This window comes from Salvia splendens, chromosome 15, assembly GCF_004379255.2.
Source record: "Salvia splendens isolate huo1 chromosome 15, SspV2, whole genome shotgun sequence".
In the NCBI taxonomy this organism is placed as follows: domain Eukaryota; kingdom Viridiplantae; phylum Streptophyta; class Magnoliopsida; order Lamiales; family Lamiaceae; genus Salvia; species Salvia splendens.
In genome coordinates this window covers 31,470,199-31,490,325 of record NC_056046.1, presented here as the reverse complement: position 1 = coordinate 31,490,325, position 20,127 = coordinate 31,470,199, and the positions used below count along the sequence as shown (strand labels likewise).

General features: G+C 35.6%; 1 protein-coding gene, 1 long non-coding RNA gene and 1 pseudogene across 2 annotated transcripts; 2 read left to right on the top strand and 1 right to left on the bottom strand.

Annotated features, from left to right (window-relative positions):
• Positions 1-8,709: 8,709 nt before the first annotated feature.
• On the top strand, positions 8,710-11,166 carry LOC121768911 ((+)-pulegone reductase-like). Its single transcript, XM_042165526.1, has 5 exons — positions 8,710-9,041; positions 9,441-9,618; positions 9,906-10,072; positions 10,207-10,289; positions 10,634-11,166. The coding sequence occupies exons 1-5, from the start codon at positions 8,817-8,819 to the stop codon at positions 11,013-11,015; spliced, it is 1,035 nt and encodes a 344-aa protein (XP_042021460.1). The 5' UTR covers positions 8,710-8,816; the 3' UTR covers positions 11,016-11,166.
• A 2,073-nt stretch (positions 11,167-13,239) lies between these two features.
• LOC121767020 lies at positions 13,240-14,587 on the bottom strand (annotated as a pseudogene).
• Positions 14,588-15,734: 1,147 nt separating this feature from the next.
• LOC121768920 lies at positions 15,735-17,948 on the top strand. Its single transcript, XR_006043441.1, has 2 exons — positions 15,735-17,615; positions 17,703-17,948. It is a non-coding gene; the product is annotated as an uncharacterized LOC121768920 (long non-coding RNA).
• The last annotated feature ends 2,179 nt before the right edge of the window (positions 17,949-20,127 follow it).

Sequence of the window (20,127 nt, the reverse complement as noted above, 5' to 3'; positions counted from 1 at the left end):
TCTCTTAGAAGGTTATTAATCTGTTTACTTAGTAGCCTATTTTTATTTCTTTTCTTCCAACATCGTTCTTCGGTGTGACCCATTTTTTTGCAATATTCACATTTTATCTTATCCCCATCCTTTTCTTTAGTTGGTTTGAATTTTCTTTTTGGTCTTGTAAACTTACTTCGTGACGTTCTATAATAATCATGCTTTTGAGTATCTTTCTTGAATTTTCTGATTTTTCTTTTGTTTTTAGACGAAGGAGCCTCAATTTTTTCTATTCCAAACATTTCGCAGAAACACCCTAATTCGTTTTTGGCATTTTGTTTGTCCTTCCTATATTTGTTTTGTATTTTTATTTCCATACAAAGGGCTAATCCTTCTTTTTTGATAAAAGCAAATAATTGACCAAAAGTTATATTTTCAAAAGGGATATTTTCAGAATCAATATCATCTTTAAGTTTTTGTATTATTCTTTCACTAAACAATTTGGGTAATCCTGCTATGAATCTTTCTTTCCAAAAGGCTTGATTACAATCATTTCTTTTGAGGACATGAGTTATGAAGACATCTTTATACCATCTGTAGTCGGATAAGGAAGGGCATCTTAGGTTATTTAAAACCATAGAGGAGCTATTATATTCTTCCCTAGGGTTTCCAACAAAATACATAGAGATGGTAATAATAAGGAAATCACAAGCATCGCTTGTTTCATGTATTTCACCATCTTGATCTTCGGTATTAACAATATGATTAAGAATTTCTTCCTTGCTTTCTAGGCTTAACGCATTATCCCACCAATTTTTAAGTTGGCCCGTAAAACCATTAACAAGGAGGACACAAGCTTCTTTTTCAGAAATACCAGCATATCTAAATGCCATTTTTGCCATTCCCATTTCTTGTAAAGTATTGAGAATTTCATATTCAGGTTTTCCATCAATATTCCATTCAGTAATTGAGGTTCCATCATAACTGGACCTATGAAATTGACCTCTTTCTTCATACAGCAGATCTGCTGGCGAAGGCCTACTATAATAAGGTTTATTACTGTTAAATTTTTTCCCTTTGAAAATTTTGTTTATTTTAAGAGGGGAGTTACTAGACTCTTTGAAAACATCTTCTAGTTTTTCAACAAAATTATCTTCTTCTTCAGAGGAAGAGTGACTTGACTGTTCAGTACTAGACCCGTGGAAATGTTGAATAACATTCGTAGTTGACTTGCTTGGACCAGCAAGATTTCCAGAGATTTTGTTAAGAATTTCCTCTGTTTTTGAATTGAAGGAAATATTCTTATTTTTCAAATTATCATTGCTTTTGAAAAAAGGTTTGGAAGTATCGTTGAGGATGCTTTGTTTATTAACAGTAAATAACTTTGATGAAATAGTATCTAGTTGTTCAGCAATGGTACCAAGGATTTGGTTTGAAAAATTACTTTGTTGGATAATTTTTCGGAACTCTCTGTTTTCCTCAGGGTCAGTAACATTAGTTCGTTTGAAAGGGTCAGCAATAATCTCTCCTTTAGCAGTTTGAATTTTCAGAGCTTGAAGAGGGGATGGACAGCTGAAATAACTATATCTTTTTCAGAAGAATACCATCTTTTCACAAGGCTTGAACCAACTTCTATGGCGGGTTTTTTGAAACAATTATACCATCCTTCCGATGATAGATGAATTGCTATGAAATCATAAAAAAGGAAATTTGACTTGATTTTTTTCATTTCTCTCATCCATTTCTCTTTTATTTCGCTCTTAATTTTATCATTTAATTCATTGAACCATCTTTCTTTTTCTTTGTAGATGGGATTGCTTAATTCTTTCTTAAGATAATCCATGTCAGGTTCAAATTCTTTATTAGTAATTATGACCATGGTACTTCTGGTAGGAGAGTAAGAGTCATCCATGTTTTGTTCCGTAGGGGAATTTGGTCGAGGTATGGGAGTTTTGAAGGTCCAATTTCTTTCAGATGTGCTAGGCATGTCAGAACAGGAGGCTCTACTACTTTCGTAGTTGAAACTCCTATTGTTTCTAAAGGTTGAGAAAGAATTTGTTCTATCAAATTTGACAGTTATAGTGCCATTTGGTTCTTCAATGATCTGAGAAGGTTCCGTTTTTTCTAAGTTTCTAGGAGCCTGGGGTTCCATTATGGTAAACTGGCTTGGGATAGTAATTTCATCCCATTTTAATCTTTTAGGAGTATAGGTTGAGGATTGCTCAGCATCAACCTGAAGAAGGATAGTTTCTCCATTTGAAAAGGGATTCTTGCTGAATTTGGGATTCAGATTGGACGTCATTAGTCTAAGATAGACCCTAAACATGACAGCAAAGTTTTTACATACATGAAACTTATCCCCTTGAATTTGAACATCAAGGATGAGAGATTCAAGGATCATGGGGTCAGTGAGATCGACAGAGAAATTTGGACAGCAGTTGAAGTAGATGGGACCATTACATATGTTTGTTTGAACCATGGCTAAAATAGAAGTTTTGTAATCTTTGAGTCTTTTATCTCTTAGAACAAGCAAAATAGGGGCATCAACTCCTATGTGGACTAAGGGTTTGACAGCAATTTGGGCAAGACCAAAATGTGCATATCTATATTTCTGTTCCCTATATTTTTTTAGGGATTCTCCATTAAGAAGAGGAAAGCTTTCCGATTTTTGCAATATGCTTCTAGTTTCTTCATGAGTTCTTATAGAAAAGGCAGTTTTGAAATCAATAAGTCCTATATCATAGTAGTTTTCTATTTTTTCATTAGGGATGCTCCAATTAGAATAATCTATAGGGGCATGAGTTTCACTACTTGGAACAATGTTTTTATCCATTTTATTTTTGGTTTTGGGTATTAAAAGACTTCTAAATTTACTGGCCATAGTCAAAAGGAGGGATAGATTAAGATTAGGAGATGGTTTAGATCTAAGAAACTGGTCGCAGGGGAACACTATGCGTGGAACACCTAAACTTAAGGCTTACCAACCGTCTTACAAGCTTGCCAACTCTGAATTCCAACGTTTCTTTGACTAAGGTTATTCCTAAGGATAATCTGATCGTCTCAATTTCGAGTATTAAGACAGTTGAATTTATAGGTCTAATAACATCCATTACCGCCATTAAAATGGCTCTGATACCATCTTGTCCCAGGTTTATTTTGAAGTTTAGTTTGAGCATGAACATTATGATTATAACCTTGTTGTTAGAATATGACCTAAAAATGCTTAATTATGACCTTTCGTGTTTTTGGTTAATTATTGATCATTAGATCATCTAATCGTAGGGCTAAGATTTGGGCTGCATTTCTGGATTTAAACACATACTTATTTTGATCATCTCCCTAAATATATATATATATATATATATATATGTAAATGTAAATACAAAATATGGGGTGTTACAACAATTGATCTATGTCAGTAGGTGAAATAATTCTGCGACACGTTCTACCATCACACTAATAAAAATGTGAAACATCTATGTCAATAATAATTCCGTTGGTGGATAACTTCGACCTGAGCTCGATTAGGATGGTTCTGTCAGGGGCGGTGCTGCTGGGGAACGAGCTGGAAATCGCAGACGGTTTTGGATAGGTGAAAAGTGAAAAATAACTTATATTCCTTACTTCATTTTTCATGTCCTTTAAATGATCATTTAATACCGGAAACACTAAATTCAATTTAATCAGTCCCTATATTTGTGTAGAGATTATAAGAATTATACTACTAATTGATTAACTTTATTTTACTCTAAATTCAGTGTTAGGAAAATTGGTTGGGTAGGTGGAGGAATTTGAAGTTAAGTCGGATTAACTTGTCATTACTCCCTATTGATGTATTGCATATATAACTAATCGATTTGAATCCTTATTATGGTACCACTTGCATCTAATACTTTGTCAATTTTGATTTATAATATAACTAAATGCACGGTTCCTAGAGAGAGATATTGCACCGAATTTTCAACAAATTCAACATTTATTTATTGAACAATAGAATGGCATACTTAATTTGATTTCATTTTATTTAACCCTTTTTTTTATAGTGATGCTCCCGTCTTTGTCGAGTAATTTCAATAAATTGTTTAATTAATTATAGAATGACTGTCAATCTCTGCAGTTGCTACCACGTAACATGCATGTTAAAAATTTGTACACGAAGTTATGTACTTAGCCATGTATGATAATAATAATATTATTATCATAATTTATATCCTTTTTTATTCTAGGTGGGTTAGATAGACCACGAGGAATTCAAAGATATTAGACAAAAATAATAAATTCGTGGGCCGACTAATAAACATAAACTTCCTAGCCCGTTTGTCCATTATTATAGGTGGGTTAGATAGACCACAGGGAATTCATGTTATTGGAAAAAAATAATAAATTCATGGGCTGAATAATAAAAATAAATTTCCTAGTCTGTTTGTCCATACTATATTTTTTCGTAAGTAATATTTAGTTATATTATAATCCAAAATTGTCAAAGTATTAGATGCAAGTGGTACCATGATAAAGATTCGAATCGATTAGATATATATGCATCACATCAATGAGGAGTAATGACAAATTAATTCGACCTAACTTCACATTCCTCCACCTACCTAACTAATTTTCCTAACACTGAATTTAGAGTAAAACAAAGTAAATCAATTAGTAGTATAATTCTTATAATCTCAACACAAATATAGGGAGTAATTAAATTGAATTTAGTGTTTCTGGTATTAAATGATCATTTGAAGGACATGAAAAATGAAGTTAGGTATATCAGTTATTTTTCACTTTTCACCTGTCCAAAAACCGCATGCGACACGCGGCTGAGCAGAGCCGCTTCCAGCTCCTTCCCCAGCGGCGCCGCCCCTAGCATAACCATCCTGATCGACCTTAGGTCGAAGTTATCCACCAGCGGAATTATTAGTAACATAGATGTTTCATATTTTTATTAGTGTGATGGTTGAATTTGTCGCAGAATTATTTCACCTATGAAACATAAATCAATTATGTCTTCAACTAGTCTTTTCAAGTGATGTTTCAAAACTAATAAAGATGATTTTTATATTTCTACGGCCGAGGGCTATATTTTGTTTATTTATGTGGCTAGCCAGGGTCATATGGGCTATATGTATATATATATCTTTGGATTGGACCGGCCCGACCCGACCCAATATCTTGTTGGCCCATAATCTATATGATCAGATTAGTTAATTATATATATAAAAGAAATTAATTAATTTTGTCACTTTATATATATACCTCTTTATGGCTTCATTCAGGTACGATTCTTCATTGTAGTTGAATGCATCATCAAACCCCAATATGTTCTTCTAAAGGTCAACCTTGAACAAAGTAATATATATAAATAAATTAACTCTAAAAAATATAAAGTAATTACAACCCCAAAAAGAAAATTGCTGCTTCAGTATGAAGATAATTGCTGAGGTTATTTTTATTAATATTTTTTATTAAAGATAATGCTTATTGAATATTTTAAACCTTGAATTAGAGTTGACTTTTGACTGTATGGTTATTTATGTTAATTATTACTATTATGTTCCATATTCATTTAATCACCAACAAATTATGCAAATTCAAATTGAAAAAAGAAGTTGGTGAATGGATTTTTATAAATTAATTTAAAAGAGTAATTAAAAGACATTATGTTGTGATCCTGCGCTTCCAACGACATAACACCTAAATAGCTTAGCAAATTGGCCAACAAGCTAACCTACAACTCCTGATGCAGCCGATATAAAGACGAGTTCACCCTTTTTTTGGAGAGCAAATCTCGTAAAATCCAACATATGCAGTGATACCGGCCATACCTTCACAAAATGATCGTCAAAAAATGCAGTGATAGACGCAGAAAATTTCATTTAAAGATTATTACTTAAGTCTAATACTTTTGTTAGCGATGCGTGTATGATGTGGTTATGTGTTATTATTGTTAACATTTTAAAACACGTATTTCTCAATTGATTTATTCTGATTTTGCTTCCGATTAAGATTTTGAGTTTAAAATGGTTTGATATAATTCTATAACCATAATTCAACCAATGAATTATTTAACTATAAAATTTAACATTATTTTGGTTGATGTCACATTTAATAGTTAAAATGCAAAATCAAATCGAATCAGTAATTTGGTTGCAAAATCAGAACAAATTAATAGTTTGATCGTTTACATGTGAATTTAATAGTTTGGTTGCAAAATAGAACAAATTAATAGTTTGATAATTTACATATGAATTGTAAAGTCTGTATGCAAAAACTATATTTTGATGAAAATTTATAAATTTATAGGCAAATTATCCTACAATAATATGCACTGACACGATACATACGGCGGCTAATTTGACAAACAAATTTACCTAGAATTCCAGTGTAATAGGAGAGAGGCACATCCATAGAAGGGATTTTTAATAAATGTGATGTATTATAAATTCAACCCTACTTATATTTTTCTTTTGTTTCTTGAACTTTGTTTATAGTTTGCCGTTTTTATATATTAAATTAAGTGAAAGATATGAATTAAAATCCCACTAGTCACGAATAAATATATTATTTTCATACGGTTAATTTTTGCCGTGAATTATCTAAGTTTATACATTCAAAATATTATTCTCGATTCTCACATAAAATGTGATTTTCACATTAATCCATGAACACAGATAAAGTGATGTAATTATGTTATGACTACGAAAAAATACACTAGAACATTTAGTGTCTTAATACCTTCATAAATAACTTTATAGCGCCTAAATTAACACTTTATTAAGCCATAACGTGTAGTTTCTTCATAGCCTCCAATAAATATTGTATAAATTCTCAATTGATCCTTGATTAACACTCTCCTTTTCATTAGCCGTTGCATATCTGCTATTCTTTCTACATCGTTGGGTCGAAGACTTGAAGCACAACCAAATTAATCCGACCTAACTTCACATTCCTCCACCTACCCAACTAATTTTCCTAACACTAATTTTGTTAATAATTTATGTTAATAATCCCTCGACCCCAATCGCCGTTCATTCCTAGATCTGGTTATATGTCTTGGCCATATTAAAATACTAATTTTGTTAATAATTAATGGTTAATTAATCTCATTTTGACTTTATGAATGAGTTAAATATGGATTGACTTGATTAACATGTTAAATATGAATTGAACTATATAGGTTAGGACCAGAAGCGAGGACACTTAATTGATTATTATTGTATAGGACAAAATATATTTTTTTAATATACGAGCCTAATTTTGGACTTTAAAATACAAGTACTCTACTAATTATTAATGTATAGGATAAAAATGTTTTTTTAATATTGGAGCCTAATTTTAGACTTTAAAATACAAGTACTCTATCTAATTAACAAAATTTAGTAATGTATAGGACAAAATATGTTTTTTAATATACAAGCCTAATTTTAGACTTTAAAATACAAGTACTCTACCGAATTGACAAAATCTTTAAACACTGGATCAAAATATCTTTTTAAATAAATATGCGACACAAAATTTAAACTTTAGTCAAACTAAATAAATAATAAGTCTAATATTGTGTCGCATTTTTACGAAAAATTGAAAGTATTGAAATGTTGTGCGTGAATTAGTCAAATGTAGTGAACTTAATACCTAATGACCTATAAATACAATAAATTTTGCCAGCCATAACCTAAAGTCATAAAAGAAAATACAAACTGAGACTCGTTCAGTTTCCCTTATATGGCCTGGTGGGCCCACGTAATTGGATCTTTTTTCAAGTGTTCAGTGTTGGAGAATTGCGGCTGGTTAGGGGCTTTAGGTGTTAATATTTGTTTTTTAATTAAATGGTTGCTGAAGAAAATACCCCCGCCTATTATAGAGTAGAAGGAATTTTTTTTTTAGTCCACGAACTTTGTCAATGTATCATTTTAGATCCGTGAACTTTAAAAATATCATTTGAAGTCTGTCAACTATGAGTTAATATCAATCGAAATATTTTTTTACTATTTTCAAGTTTTTTTGATGAAAATACCCTCAATACCGGGTACATATTTTTAATAAACTTATCACATACCCATATTTTTTTATACATATTTTTACTACTCCCTCCGTCCCTGAAATTTTGTCACATTTCATTTTCTGCACTCATTTTGAAAAAATGATACTTCCTCCTTCTGCAAAATGTTGTCCATGTTTGATTCGGCACGTGTTTTGAGATATGTAAAGAAAAGTGAGTGAAATAAGTTAGTGGAATGTAGGTCCCATATTTATATATTGAATTTATAATAGAATGTGAGTGTAATGAGTTAGTGGAATATGAGAACCATTTACCAAAAAAGTAAAATAATAGCAAAGTGGACAACATTTCACGGACGGACTAAAATGGAAAAACTGGAAAACGTTTCATGGACGGAGGGAGTAATAAATAATTAATGAATAAATAAGATAGAGAATAATGTAGATAAGACTCTCTTCTACGTTATTCTCTCTCTTACTTTATCATATGTCCACTTTAGCTATTTATTATCATTTACAAAAACCATATGAGTATGTGATAAGTTAATTAAAAATATGATTGAGGGTATTTTCATCCAAAAAACTTGAAAATAGTAAAAAAGTACTTCGATTGATATTAACTCTCGGTTGACGGACCTCAAGTTATATTTTTAAAGTTCACGGATCTAAAATAATATAAAAAAAAGAAGTCCCTCCATAGAAAATTAGAGCTCCCTATGATTCTCACCTAGCAGAGGCGCCGCTACTACACACAACCCAAAACTTCTACTCCATTAGCCAAGAGCTTTTCTAGGGATTTTCAGATATAAAACAATGAAGCTGAACACCAGAATTCCACCAGAATCAACGGCAAAATGGGTGAGGAAATTAGCAACAAGCAAGTGATACTCAGCAACTATGTCAAAACATCTTTGAAAGAATCCGATATGTCGCTGAGAACTTCCAAAATTCAGCTCAAAATTCCCAGCGGTTGCGAAGGCGCCGTTTTGGTGAAGAATCTCTACTTATCCATCGATCCTTTTATTCTTGCCCTCATGAAGAATCAGGAGCTCGAATTACCTTCTTTCACGCTGGATTCTGTAAGTTTAGTTTTTTTAAGTGAAATTTTTCTTGTTGAAATTAATTTTTCTTCTGGTTGGAATAGAATTTGTTATACATGTCTTGATTTAAATTGGGGCCCTTAATTTTTTATTTTATTAAAAAAATAGACTTATAATACAATATTGTGTAGATGATCTCATTGGAATATAACAGTAGTATTTTTTTCGTTTGATGAATAGTTTTAGATTTCGGGGAGAAAAATATAAACTATATCTTTCTATTGATAAAATTTTGTTATGTCTTTTTGATGTTTCTGCAGAGGTCTTGTTTGATGAATAGTTTGAGATTTTGGGGAAAGAAATAAAAAATGTTATCTTTCCATTGATGCAATGTTGGTTGCATCTTTTTTGTGTTTGTTGACCTTTTTCTGGTGACAGCCTATTTATGGATTTGGAGTGTCGAAAGTACTGGATTCGTCTCATCCAAATTTCAAGACGGGCGAGCTAGTTTGGGGGTTTACTGGCTGGGAGGAGTATAGCCTTATTAAAGATCCAGACCAATTGTTTAAGGTTCAAGATAAAGATTTGCCCCTCTCTTATTATATAGGGATTCTTGGTGAGTTTCTCGAGCCCCTTGTGATTATCGACTTCAAATTTCACGCTTGATTCCTGCTTCCTAGTGCTATTTGTCTGATCTAGAACTAGTTGTTTGTGATTCTGCAGAATTATGTATGCAGTTAAACTGTTAACGAAAACGAGTTGTTGATGAACTATATATGCTTGAATTAATAGATTGGGAAATGCTGGATTTGTAGCGTTTATCTTGATAGTTTCTGAAAAACAACAGTAGGAGATGTACTAACTTGAGACTGAAAATCAACGTGTTTCGCGTTATCATTTTAGGCATGCCTGGCATGACAGCTTATGTTGGTTTTTTCAAGTTTTGCTCTCCCAAAAAGGGGGAAACTGTGTATGTCTCTGCTGCATCCGGAGCTGTTGGTCAGCTCGTTGGTCAGTTTGCAAAGATCGCAGGGTGTTACGTTGTTGGGAGTGCGGGGAGCAAAGAAAAGGTCAGAATCTAATGGCTTATCGAAATCTTATTAGATTGTTGGCTAGATTGGTTGTCGATTTATGTGATATTTTTCTTCTGTGGCAAGTTTATGTTTCACATTTGATGAACAAGTCGGCTTTTGCATTGATGAAGGTCGATCTCTTGAAGAACAAATTCGGGTTTGACGAAGCATTCAACTACAAAGAAGAGCAAGACTATAATGCAGCGTTGAAGAGGTTCTATCATTGCTATAAAAATGTGTATACTTATTTAACATTGAAGAATAGTTAGTAATTTAACACACAATACACATATTTATGTTCTTATATAACAAAAGAATCCTTTTGTATTCAACACAAATTTCATAAAAACTAGCAAAAAACCTCGAAGTTTGGTAAATCAGCTGAGAAAACCACCAAGTATGGATCAGTTCACAATCATCCCATGACTGTGGATAGCAAATCCAAATATATAATTTTTTGGGTTAGTTTTTTGAAAGAATTTGACCAAATTTTATAGTTTTTCTGGCAATTTATCATTATGTAGATAATACTCACAAATTTGTGTTGTTGTGAATTAGGTACTTCCCCGATGGCATCGACATCTACTTTGACAACGTGGGAGGGAAGATGCTCGAAGCGGTGCTAAACAACATGAGACTCAACGGCCGTGTTGCGCTTTGTGGGATGATCTCCCAATACAACAGCCTTGAGCAGCCCGAAGGCATCCACAACTTGATTAACGCATTAGTAAAACGGGTCCGTATGGAAGGATTTTTCACTAGCGACCACTACCATCTCTACCCCAAGTTCCTGGAGATGGTTGTGCCTCTAATAAAGGAAGAGAAGATCACATACGTCGAAGACATAGCCGAAGGCATTGAAAGCGCGCCTGGGGCTCTCTTTGGCTTATACTCCGGTCGCAACGTAGGGAAGCTGTTGGTGGTGGTTGCTCGTGAGTAATTCTGTTTTTACCATCGGAAACAAGGAAGGACTTAAATAAGGTTATAATCATGAATTATAAATATACGATCATGAATTTGATGTATTGTTATTAATTTAAACATGTACCACCTCCAATCCTCCATTTCTTATTTATCTCTTCCCTTCACTATTCATGGCTCTCATTATTTCATTTTCTATTTAATATATTTATTATAAAACTTAGTCAAAATACGAGATTTCTGAATTTTAACTTCTATAGACGTCTCTGGTAGGGATGTCAATCCGGTCGGCCCAGCGGGTTTCAGGCCAACCTTGCCCGAGTTATGGGTCACTCAGGTGCGGGCTAATCAAGTAGTGGTTTTTTTCAGGTTATAGAAGTTAAACCCTAACCCTAAAAACTCGGGTTTCGGGCTAGCCCAACGGGTTAATCGGTTTGCTACCGATAAATTTAACATGTGATCAATCAAATAATGTTGAAAATTAGTTTTATTTATAAAATGTAAAACATTTAATAATATTGAATTTGAGATATATGCTTAAATTCAAACATAAACACGATTAAATACTACTGAGATTTATGCAAAATAAAACATAAACATCAAGAAATTTCAAAGCATATTTTAGAATTTTAAATGTTTTTCTTAGTGAATTTGAAGTTTCCAATTTATTTTATCTATTATTATATTAATAAAATTTAGTATATAATTTATATATTTAATATAAAATTGTAAGTTATTTTTTTTAGTTATCTATATTAAAAAATAATCAATGAAGTGTTGAATTAGGAGTCAAACAAATCGGGCCAACCCTAATTTTACCCCCGGTGATGCGAAGTTATATTGACTCTTTTGCCCCCCGGTGAGGTCCGTGTTTTCCCTTTTCCTTCACCAAAAAGGCACTGTTGGGAATATTCCATTTGATTTATGAGGTTTTCAGAATCAAATCTGATTCCTTTATCAAACCCTTCACGTAGTCTTTCGATACAATCTGCGTGTTTCCCTCCATTTTTCATTATGTGTTTTGTTTTGTTTATATTCTAAATTGAAGTGATCTTGACATATAATATCATGAAACTTTCCAAGTATTAGTTTTTCCCAAGAACATTAAAAATAGTCTAAAATATCACAAACTTTACATTTTATTGTTATTTCACAACTCAGCAGAAATATGATATTTTCAGAAAAAATCTTATTATACGTGGGCAACCGTGAAGTGTTTATAATATTTTAGATTTACGTTGAAAAGCTACGTTGAAAATCACAATGATTTAGTAAGTGCCAAGTAAGATAAAAAATGCTCGGAAGTTGGTTGGATATGGTGATTGACCTGCCATGGGAAATAGTAGTACTAACAAACAAATTAAGTGTAAAGTTTGTTATATTTTAGACCATTTTTTAAGTTATTGGGAAATACTAAATCTTGGCCTAATTTCGATGATTTTAGAGACCGATATCCCTTTATAAAACAATATGTGTTGGAAAAAAATTGCTTCATGTTATGTGTTGAAAATTTGGAAGTGCAATAAATTGAAAGGAATAATTTTCTTTAACCAAGCATGAAATACGTTTATTTTTAGATGGGTGGGGATGGTCCGAGGAGTACTATAAAATTGACCATGCTTGTGAAAAATAAATGTTGGATTTATAGCAGCAGACCTTGAATAACAAAATGACTGCGTAGGAGTAATACTAATATAATACTAGTACAATAAATATCAATAATTGATCAACCATTGGCGGCGGATTCCAAAAATAATTTGGATAGGAAATATGTGTTCTCAACTTATCTTAGAGTACTTTAATGAGAGATAAAATTTTGATTCATAATCATAATGTTAGTTTAAAAATACATAATACATGATTAAGGGACGTCGTTGAAGTCTTTTTGATACAAGTTCCTCGATAAGAATGCAGCATATAACGTTTAGAAGACTGTGATATTTTAGTTTAATTTAAGCCCATATAATGGTGGTTGAAAGATGATAAAACTATACTATTATACAAAATTTCAACATGGAAATATTAATATTAAAATATTATAATTCAAGAATAATAAATTATTGTGTATCTAACAACATCTACTGCTGTGACTGAATGCAAAGTATGAGATCGAAATTTGAACTATTCAGTGGCATTACTTTCACTCAAATTCAAAAGTTCTATCCCTTTGACTAGTGTATTCAAGCGTCGATTTCTCTTGACTAGGTCATCGAGAATTTTTTTTAATGAATTAAACAATTTTAAGCAAAGAAAATTTCATTGTTGCCTTCGATTTATTCTTCAAAGAAGAAAAAAGAAGTTTCATCTCTTAGTTTCTAGTTTCTAACATGTATAAAAATGGTAATTCTTTATTGAAGCTAACACAAATTATTTTAGATATAAATTAATACACAAATCAATCCTCACCGTCCATTAAATCAAGATAGATAGGACCAAATTGATCAATCACGAGCCACAAGAACAACTTGCTTTCCCACTTTGCGACCAGAAAAGTGTCCAACCAAAGCAGCTGGCGCAGCCTCAATTCCTTGAACAATGAAGTAGTCGAAGACGACGAATCCTTGCATTTGGATTTTCTTTACGATCACATACATCAAGTTGTGTGTTGCATCTGGCTCCACCTAGTCATACTGCGAGATCATCCCACAGGCGGTGATGCGACCGTGGGGTCTAATGTTCGGGAGCACCGAATCGAGCATTTTGCTTCCTACATTTTTGAAATATATGTCGATCCATTCGGGGAAGTACCTAAATAGTTGTGATTAATTTCATACACTTATTAGAGATAACAAAGTACGGGTCGGGGTTGTGCTCATTAGACCGAATGGGAAATTTTGATCATAAATATATGTTTTTTGTTTATTTATGTGACTAGCCAGGGCCATATGGGCTACATGTATATATATCTTTGGATTGGACCGGCCCGACCCGACCCAATATCTTGTTGGCCCATAATCTATATGGTCAGATCAGTTAATTATATATGTAAAAGAAATTAATTAATTTTGTCACTTTATATATATACCTCTTTATGGCTTCATTCAGGTACGATTCTTCATTGTAGTTGAATGCATCATCAAACCCCAATATGTTCTTCAAAAGGTCAACCTTGAACAAAGTAATATATATAAATAAATTAACTCTAAAAAATATAAAGTAATTACAGCCCCAAAAAGAAAATTGCTGCTTCAGTATTAAGATAATTGCTGAGGTTATTTTTATTAATATTTTTTATTAAAGATAATGCTTATTGAATATTTTAAACCTTGAATTAGAGTTGACTTTTGACTGTATGGTTATTTATGTTAATTATTACTATTATGTTCCATATTCATTTAATCACCAACAAATTATGCAAATTCAAATTGAAAAAAAAAGTTGGTGAATGGATTTTTATAAATTAATTTAAAAGAGTAATTAAAAGACATTATGTTGTGATCCTGCGCTTCCAACGACATAACACCTAAATAGCTTAGCAAATTGGCCAACAAGCTAACCTACAACTCCTGATGCAGCCGATATAAAGACGAGTTCACCCTTTTTTGGAGAGCAAATCTCGTAAAATCCAACATATGCAGTGATACCGGCCATACCTTCACAAAATGATCATCAAAAAATGCAGTGATAGACGTAGAAAATTTCATTTAAAGATTATTACTTAAGTCTAATACTTTTGTTAGCGATGCGTGTATGATGTGGTTATGTGTTATTATTGTTAACATTTTAAAACACGGATTTCACAATTGATTTATTCTGATTTTGCTTCCGATTAAGATTTAGAGTTTAAAATGGTTTGATATAATTCTATAACCATAATTCAACCAATGAATTATTTAACTATAAAATTTAACATTATTTTGGTTGATGTCACATTTAATAGTTAAAATGCAAAATCAAATCGAATCAGTAGTTTGGTTGCAAAATCAGAACAAATTAATAGTACATGTGTGACGACCACTACTTCCTAGTTAAAGAAATTGTAGCTTTACCGCGACTACAACATACTGAAGCTGTCTCAATTCGTCATAAGATGCTTAAATCAAAAGATACATTGTCTGAGAAGTGTTGAGGTTACAAATCATGCTGAATCAGAGTAGTTATGGGAAATTGTCTTTGCTAAATGAAAGTTCTAAATTCTTGCGCAACGGAAGAGTACCAAGACAGATGTAGTATGTATGAAGACATACTACACCCGCTACCTTCCTACTTATTTAGTCTTCTGTCCCAACACCTCCCCGGCTTTGACAACGATCAACCTGCACATTAAGGAAAACAAAATGCAGGGCTGAGTACTTGATGCACTCAGTGGGCTCATGCCGAAAACTGTTTTCTTTTAGTTGTCAGCCAAGCTGAGTGAACGCGGGGTTTTACTGAAAATCTATCCCGGTCACTAAAATCTGTTATTTCTTTCTGATAATAGACTGCAGTCATTTAAACTTTTAATGATATGCCATATCAGCTGCGTGAATCGGGAATGTGGCCACATTCCACGACCACTGGGCCGGCCAACCTGGCGCTAGCTCACGACCCACGAACCGGCCAACCTGGCGCTAGCTCACGGTCCCTATGTGTACACTAGTCCGAGTAGAATTTACTGACCTACCGGGACCCAAATTCGATTTAACAGATAGGCAACAACAAAACAAAACATGGCATGACAACTCATTTCAATAATCATGTTTTCACATAAAACACGCTTTAAAAGAAAGAAGAGAAAGGAAGCCCACCTCGTTCGCTTAAACTCTTTCAAACGGGCGCTTCCTGACTTGAGATTACTCGTCGTGCGACGACGTTCCTTTACAAAATTTAATATACTTATATTAGGCTTTAAGAAACTATTTATCTTGCATGTATGCATGCCTAAGCGTGTGCTTATTATTTTACTTCTTGCTAAAACATTCATTAAATCAGCGATTTAATTTATTCTGAGTCTGGCCGATCTGTCCGGGTATAATAAATTCCTGACTTATTTTCTTTAAGTATCTTGAAATACTTACTTGGACTAATAAAAGTCCGCTTTAATTATTTATTGGATTAAGGTATCATAACGGCTAATATTTTCATGGCTCAAGAGGTTAAATTCGGATCTTGTGGCTCGATATAAAACCAACCGGCCCGAACTAGTTATCTTGCTCACACAAGTCCATCCCATAAATAAATTAGGAGCCCAACTAACAACTCATACTCCTTTCCATCGGTCCCTTCACAAAAAAAAGGTGGCCCAACTTTATTTAATTCCTAGGCCCAAATGAATGAAGAATTTGGCCCTATTACTAAATGCATACTCCTTCACCTTCTGCCTACTCTCTCTCTTTTCACAATTTCCCCCAAATTGAAGAAACGGCTGGGAACGGGAAGCCCTAGCCTCCTTCTTCTTCCTTTCGTCGGCACTGTAGGAACGACCCATCACCACCAGAACACGCCGCCGCTCACCGGCGTCAACCCTCGCTCCTGGAAACGACGCGACGTCGCCGACCTCTGCCTCGGATTCGGCGAGTCGCTGCCGTTGCATGTCCGCGGTGGTGGAGACGCGGCTCATGCCGCCATCGTCGCTTCTCAGGTCGGGGAGTCCTTTGCCTCCCGAGTCACTGCGTCGCGGCCCGTCTGTCGGCTCACGATTCGGCACTATGAGGTTCGTCGCGGTCGAAGGACAACGTCGAGGGAGCGCCTCGTCGTCACTGCCCTGCCGTCACCCTCCGCCTGCCGCCTCCCCTGTTTTCTCGGCGTTGTGGACGCGGAGGGGTGGGCGTCGTTTTCTTGGTGGGACCGCCGTCACCAGCGACTACGCGTTTCATTCCTGGCAGCTCGGCGTCTCGGACAAGAGCCAATTTCCGTCCAAGCTAAGTCCCTTGTTAAATTCTTTCTAGAGTAGTTATTGGAAAAGATTGAGGAATTTCTATTACACTGTGCTTGAGCATTAGGGAACCGTTTTTCTTAATTGTGGCTTATTCGATTTCATGGAGGGGTTGAGCCTGTGGTAGTTGCTCCTATGTTCTTGAGCTTTTGTGTTCCTAAGTTCTCAAGTCCTAGTTATATGCTTGTCTATATGATGCATATACTTTGGTTAACTGAGTTTGAAGGGAAAAGGTTACCTTCATTGAACTTGTGCTGCTCTTGCTTACTTCTGGCCTTGCTCTCCCTTGCTGCCTCGGTTCTTCCCTCTCTTTGACTCACTGTGTTGCTATTTCCTTGTGGCAATGAGGGAGGGCAGAGGCTGAGGCCCTTTTAAACTTGTGGCCTAACTGAAAGCCTGAAAAAGGCTAGTGTACTTGGTTGGAAGGTAGTCTTTGATGGACTGGATTGGCTGTTTCCTCTGCAGCAAAATTGCAGGGTGTACTCGTGAGTTGTACGAGCCTTTGGCTCCTGGCTATACTCTGATGCCATAACCGAATTTGGTGCTTTGGGCTGCCTTGTACCCTAGCTCATTAATGGGTTTTGTTTTCCTTTTGCAGGTGCACAACAATAGCAGACATTTGAGTGGCTGATCTCTGGACTATGGCAGGTAGAAATGCAGTACAAGCTGCAGGGATTCAGCCTTGCATAGTGCAGCCACTGAGGTGTAGATTCTCTTGGCTGGACTTGCTCTTTTCGACCAAACCTTACTCTTTTCTTTAGAAAGGTACGGCTACTCACTCCCTTTTAATGTAGGGTATTGGTTTGTCTTTTATCTCATGCACTAAAATTCCCTTTTGTGTGCGGTTGGCAGGGGCTAAGGCTGTGGTGCCGAGGCTGCCTCTCCTCGTGGCCTCGCCCTCTCGGGCTTGTCTAAAAATCCGGGGCCGAGACGGCCCGGTGACGAAGGCCAAAGTAGTTGTTAGGGATTTCCAAATGTAATAGTGTAGCTCGACTTTTATTTCTCGTCGTCAAAGATTGAAATTTTAGATTGATTCCGAAAAATTGTAACTGTGCCCTTTTCCAAGAAATAAAAATATTCATTCATACTTTGATTAAAGTTCTAGTATTTTATTTCATATCTCTTGAGAATCTAAGTCTCGGCTATTACAACATGTGAATTTAATAGTTTGGTTGCAAAATAGAACAAATTAATAGTTTGATAATTTACATATGAATTGTAAAGTTTGTATGCAAAAACTATATTTTGATGAAAATTTATAAATTTATAGGCAAATTATCCTACAATAATATGCACTGATACGATACATACGGCGGGCAAAAAGCTGTGGGTACTTCTCTTTCATCTGATCCTCGAGCTCCCACGTCGCCTCCTCGCGTCCGTGGTGCTTCCATAGGACTTTCACTGTTACGATATCTTTATTTCTCAACTCTTTAACTTTTCTGTCCAGAATTGCTTCTAGCTTTTCTTCATAGCTCAAATCTGGTTCTAACACCATCTCTTCTTGGTGTACTATGTGTTTGGGGTCAAACACGTATTTTCTCAACTGTGATACATGAAACACATTGTGAACATTCCCGAAGCTGGGCGGAAGCGCTAATCTGTACGCCACAGGGCAGACTGTTTCTAGGATCTCGTAAGGCCCGATGAAACGTGGTTTCAGCTTGCCCTTGACGCCAAATCAGGTTATCCCTTTTGATGGGGACACTTTCAGGAAGACCTTGTCCCCTGCTTTGAACTGCAAATCCGTTCTGCGGGCATCTGTATAGGACTTCTGTCTATCTTGAGCTTCTTTGATTCTTCCTCGGATCTGTCGAACAATTTCTATCATTTCCTCTACCGAGTCTGGTCCGAGAATCCTTCTCTCACCAACTTCATCCCAGTAAAGTGGTGATCTACACTTTTTCCCATAGAGTGCCTCATACGGGGCCATATCAATAGTTGCCTGGTAACTGTTGTTGTAAGCAAACTCTATAAGTGGAAGTACTGTCACCCAGCTTACTCCACGGTCAAGTACTACGGCTCTTAACATGTCTTCCAATGTCTGAATCGTCCTTTCGGACTGTCCGTCCGTCTGTGGATGGAAAGCTGTGCTGAAATTCAACCGAGTGCCTAACTCTCGCTGTAGGCTCATCCAGATGGCAGTGTTTCCCCTCTGTGATTACGGCAGCCCTGTCACAAAATCCATTGCTATATGCTCCCATTTCCATTCTGGAATCTCTAGAGGCTGCAACTTCCCATAGGGGCGTTGATGTAAAGCCTTCACTTGTTGGCAGGCCAGACATCTTTCTACAAACGATGCTATGCTTCTCTTCATGCCATCCCACCAAAAATGCTTCTTTAAGTCCTGATACATCTTCGTACTTCCAGGATGGGCAGTGTAGGGTGTCTCATGAGCTTCACTCATTATCTCGTTCCTAAGTGCCTCCTCATTGGGTACGCATAATCTCCCTTTGAAAGCGAGAGCATTATCCGCCTCTTCGCGGTAACCATCTCCCCTTCCGGTCCTCACTTTGAGACGAACCTTTTCTAGGGCTTCCTCGTATCTCTGGGCGTCAATGATTCTGGCTCTTAAATCTGGTTCTATGACCAAGGTGGAATTCTTGCTGTCCACCTTCTCCGGGGCTCTTACTATCTCCAGTCGCATCTTGGAGAATTCCCGTATAAGCTCTTCCTCCTGTGTGAGGAAAGTAGCCACTTGAGGCGCAGTCTTTCTGCTCAAGGCATCTGCTACCATATTTGCTTTGCCTGGGTGGTAATTTATACCACAGTCGTAGTCCTTGACTAGTTCCAGCCATCTGCGTTGTCTCGTATTCAGATCCTTCTGTTCAAAGAAGTATTTGAGACTCTTATGATCCGTGAAGATCTCACATCGAACTCCATAGAGGTGATGTCTCCAAATCTTCAAAGCATGTACCACCGCTGCTAATTCCAAGTCGTGCGTTGGGTAGTTCAACTCGTGCGGCCTCAACTGGCATGACGCATATGCTATCACCTTGCCCTTCTGCATCAGCACGCACCCGAGTCTGACCTTCGATGCATCTGTATACACCACATAGTCGACTCCCGCTTCTGGCACGGCTAGAACTGGCGCTGTGGACAACTTTTCCTTTAGCAACTGGAAGCTTGCATCGCATTCTGGGGTCCAATTGACTTTAACTCCTTTCTTGAGCTGTTGTGTCATCGGCCTTGCTATTTTAGAAAATCCCTCAATAAATCTTCGGTAGTATCCTGCCAGTCCTAGGAAACTCCGAATTTCATTGGGTGTCGCTGGTGA

Coding starts and splice junctions, on each gene's coding strand:
- LOC121768911 (XM_042165526.1), top strand. CDS start 8,817: ATGGGTGAGGAAATTAGCAACAAGCAAGTGATACTCAGCAACTATGTC. Junction 9,619..9,905: donor TTATTATATAGGGATTCTTG/GTGAGTTTCTCG, acceptor TTATCATTTTAG/GCATGCCTGGCATGACAGCT. Junction 10,290..10,633: donor TATAATGCAGCGTTGAAGAG/GTTCTATCATTG, acceptor GTTGTGAATTAG/GTACTTCCCCGATGGCATCG.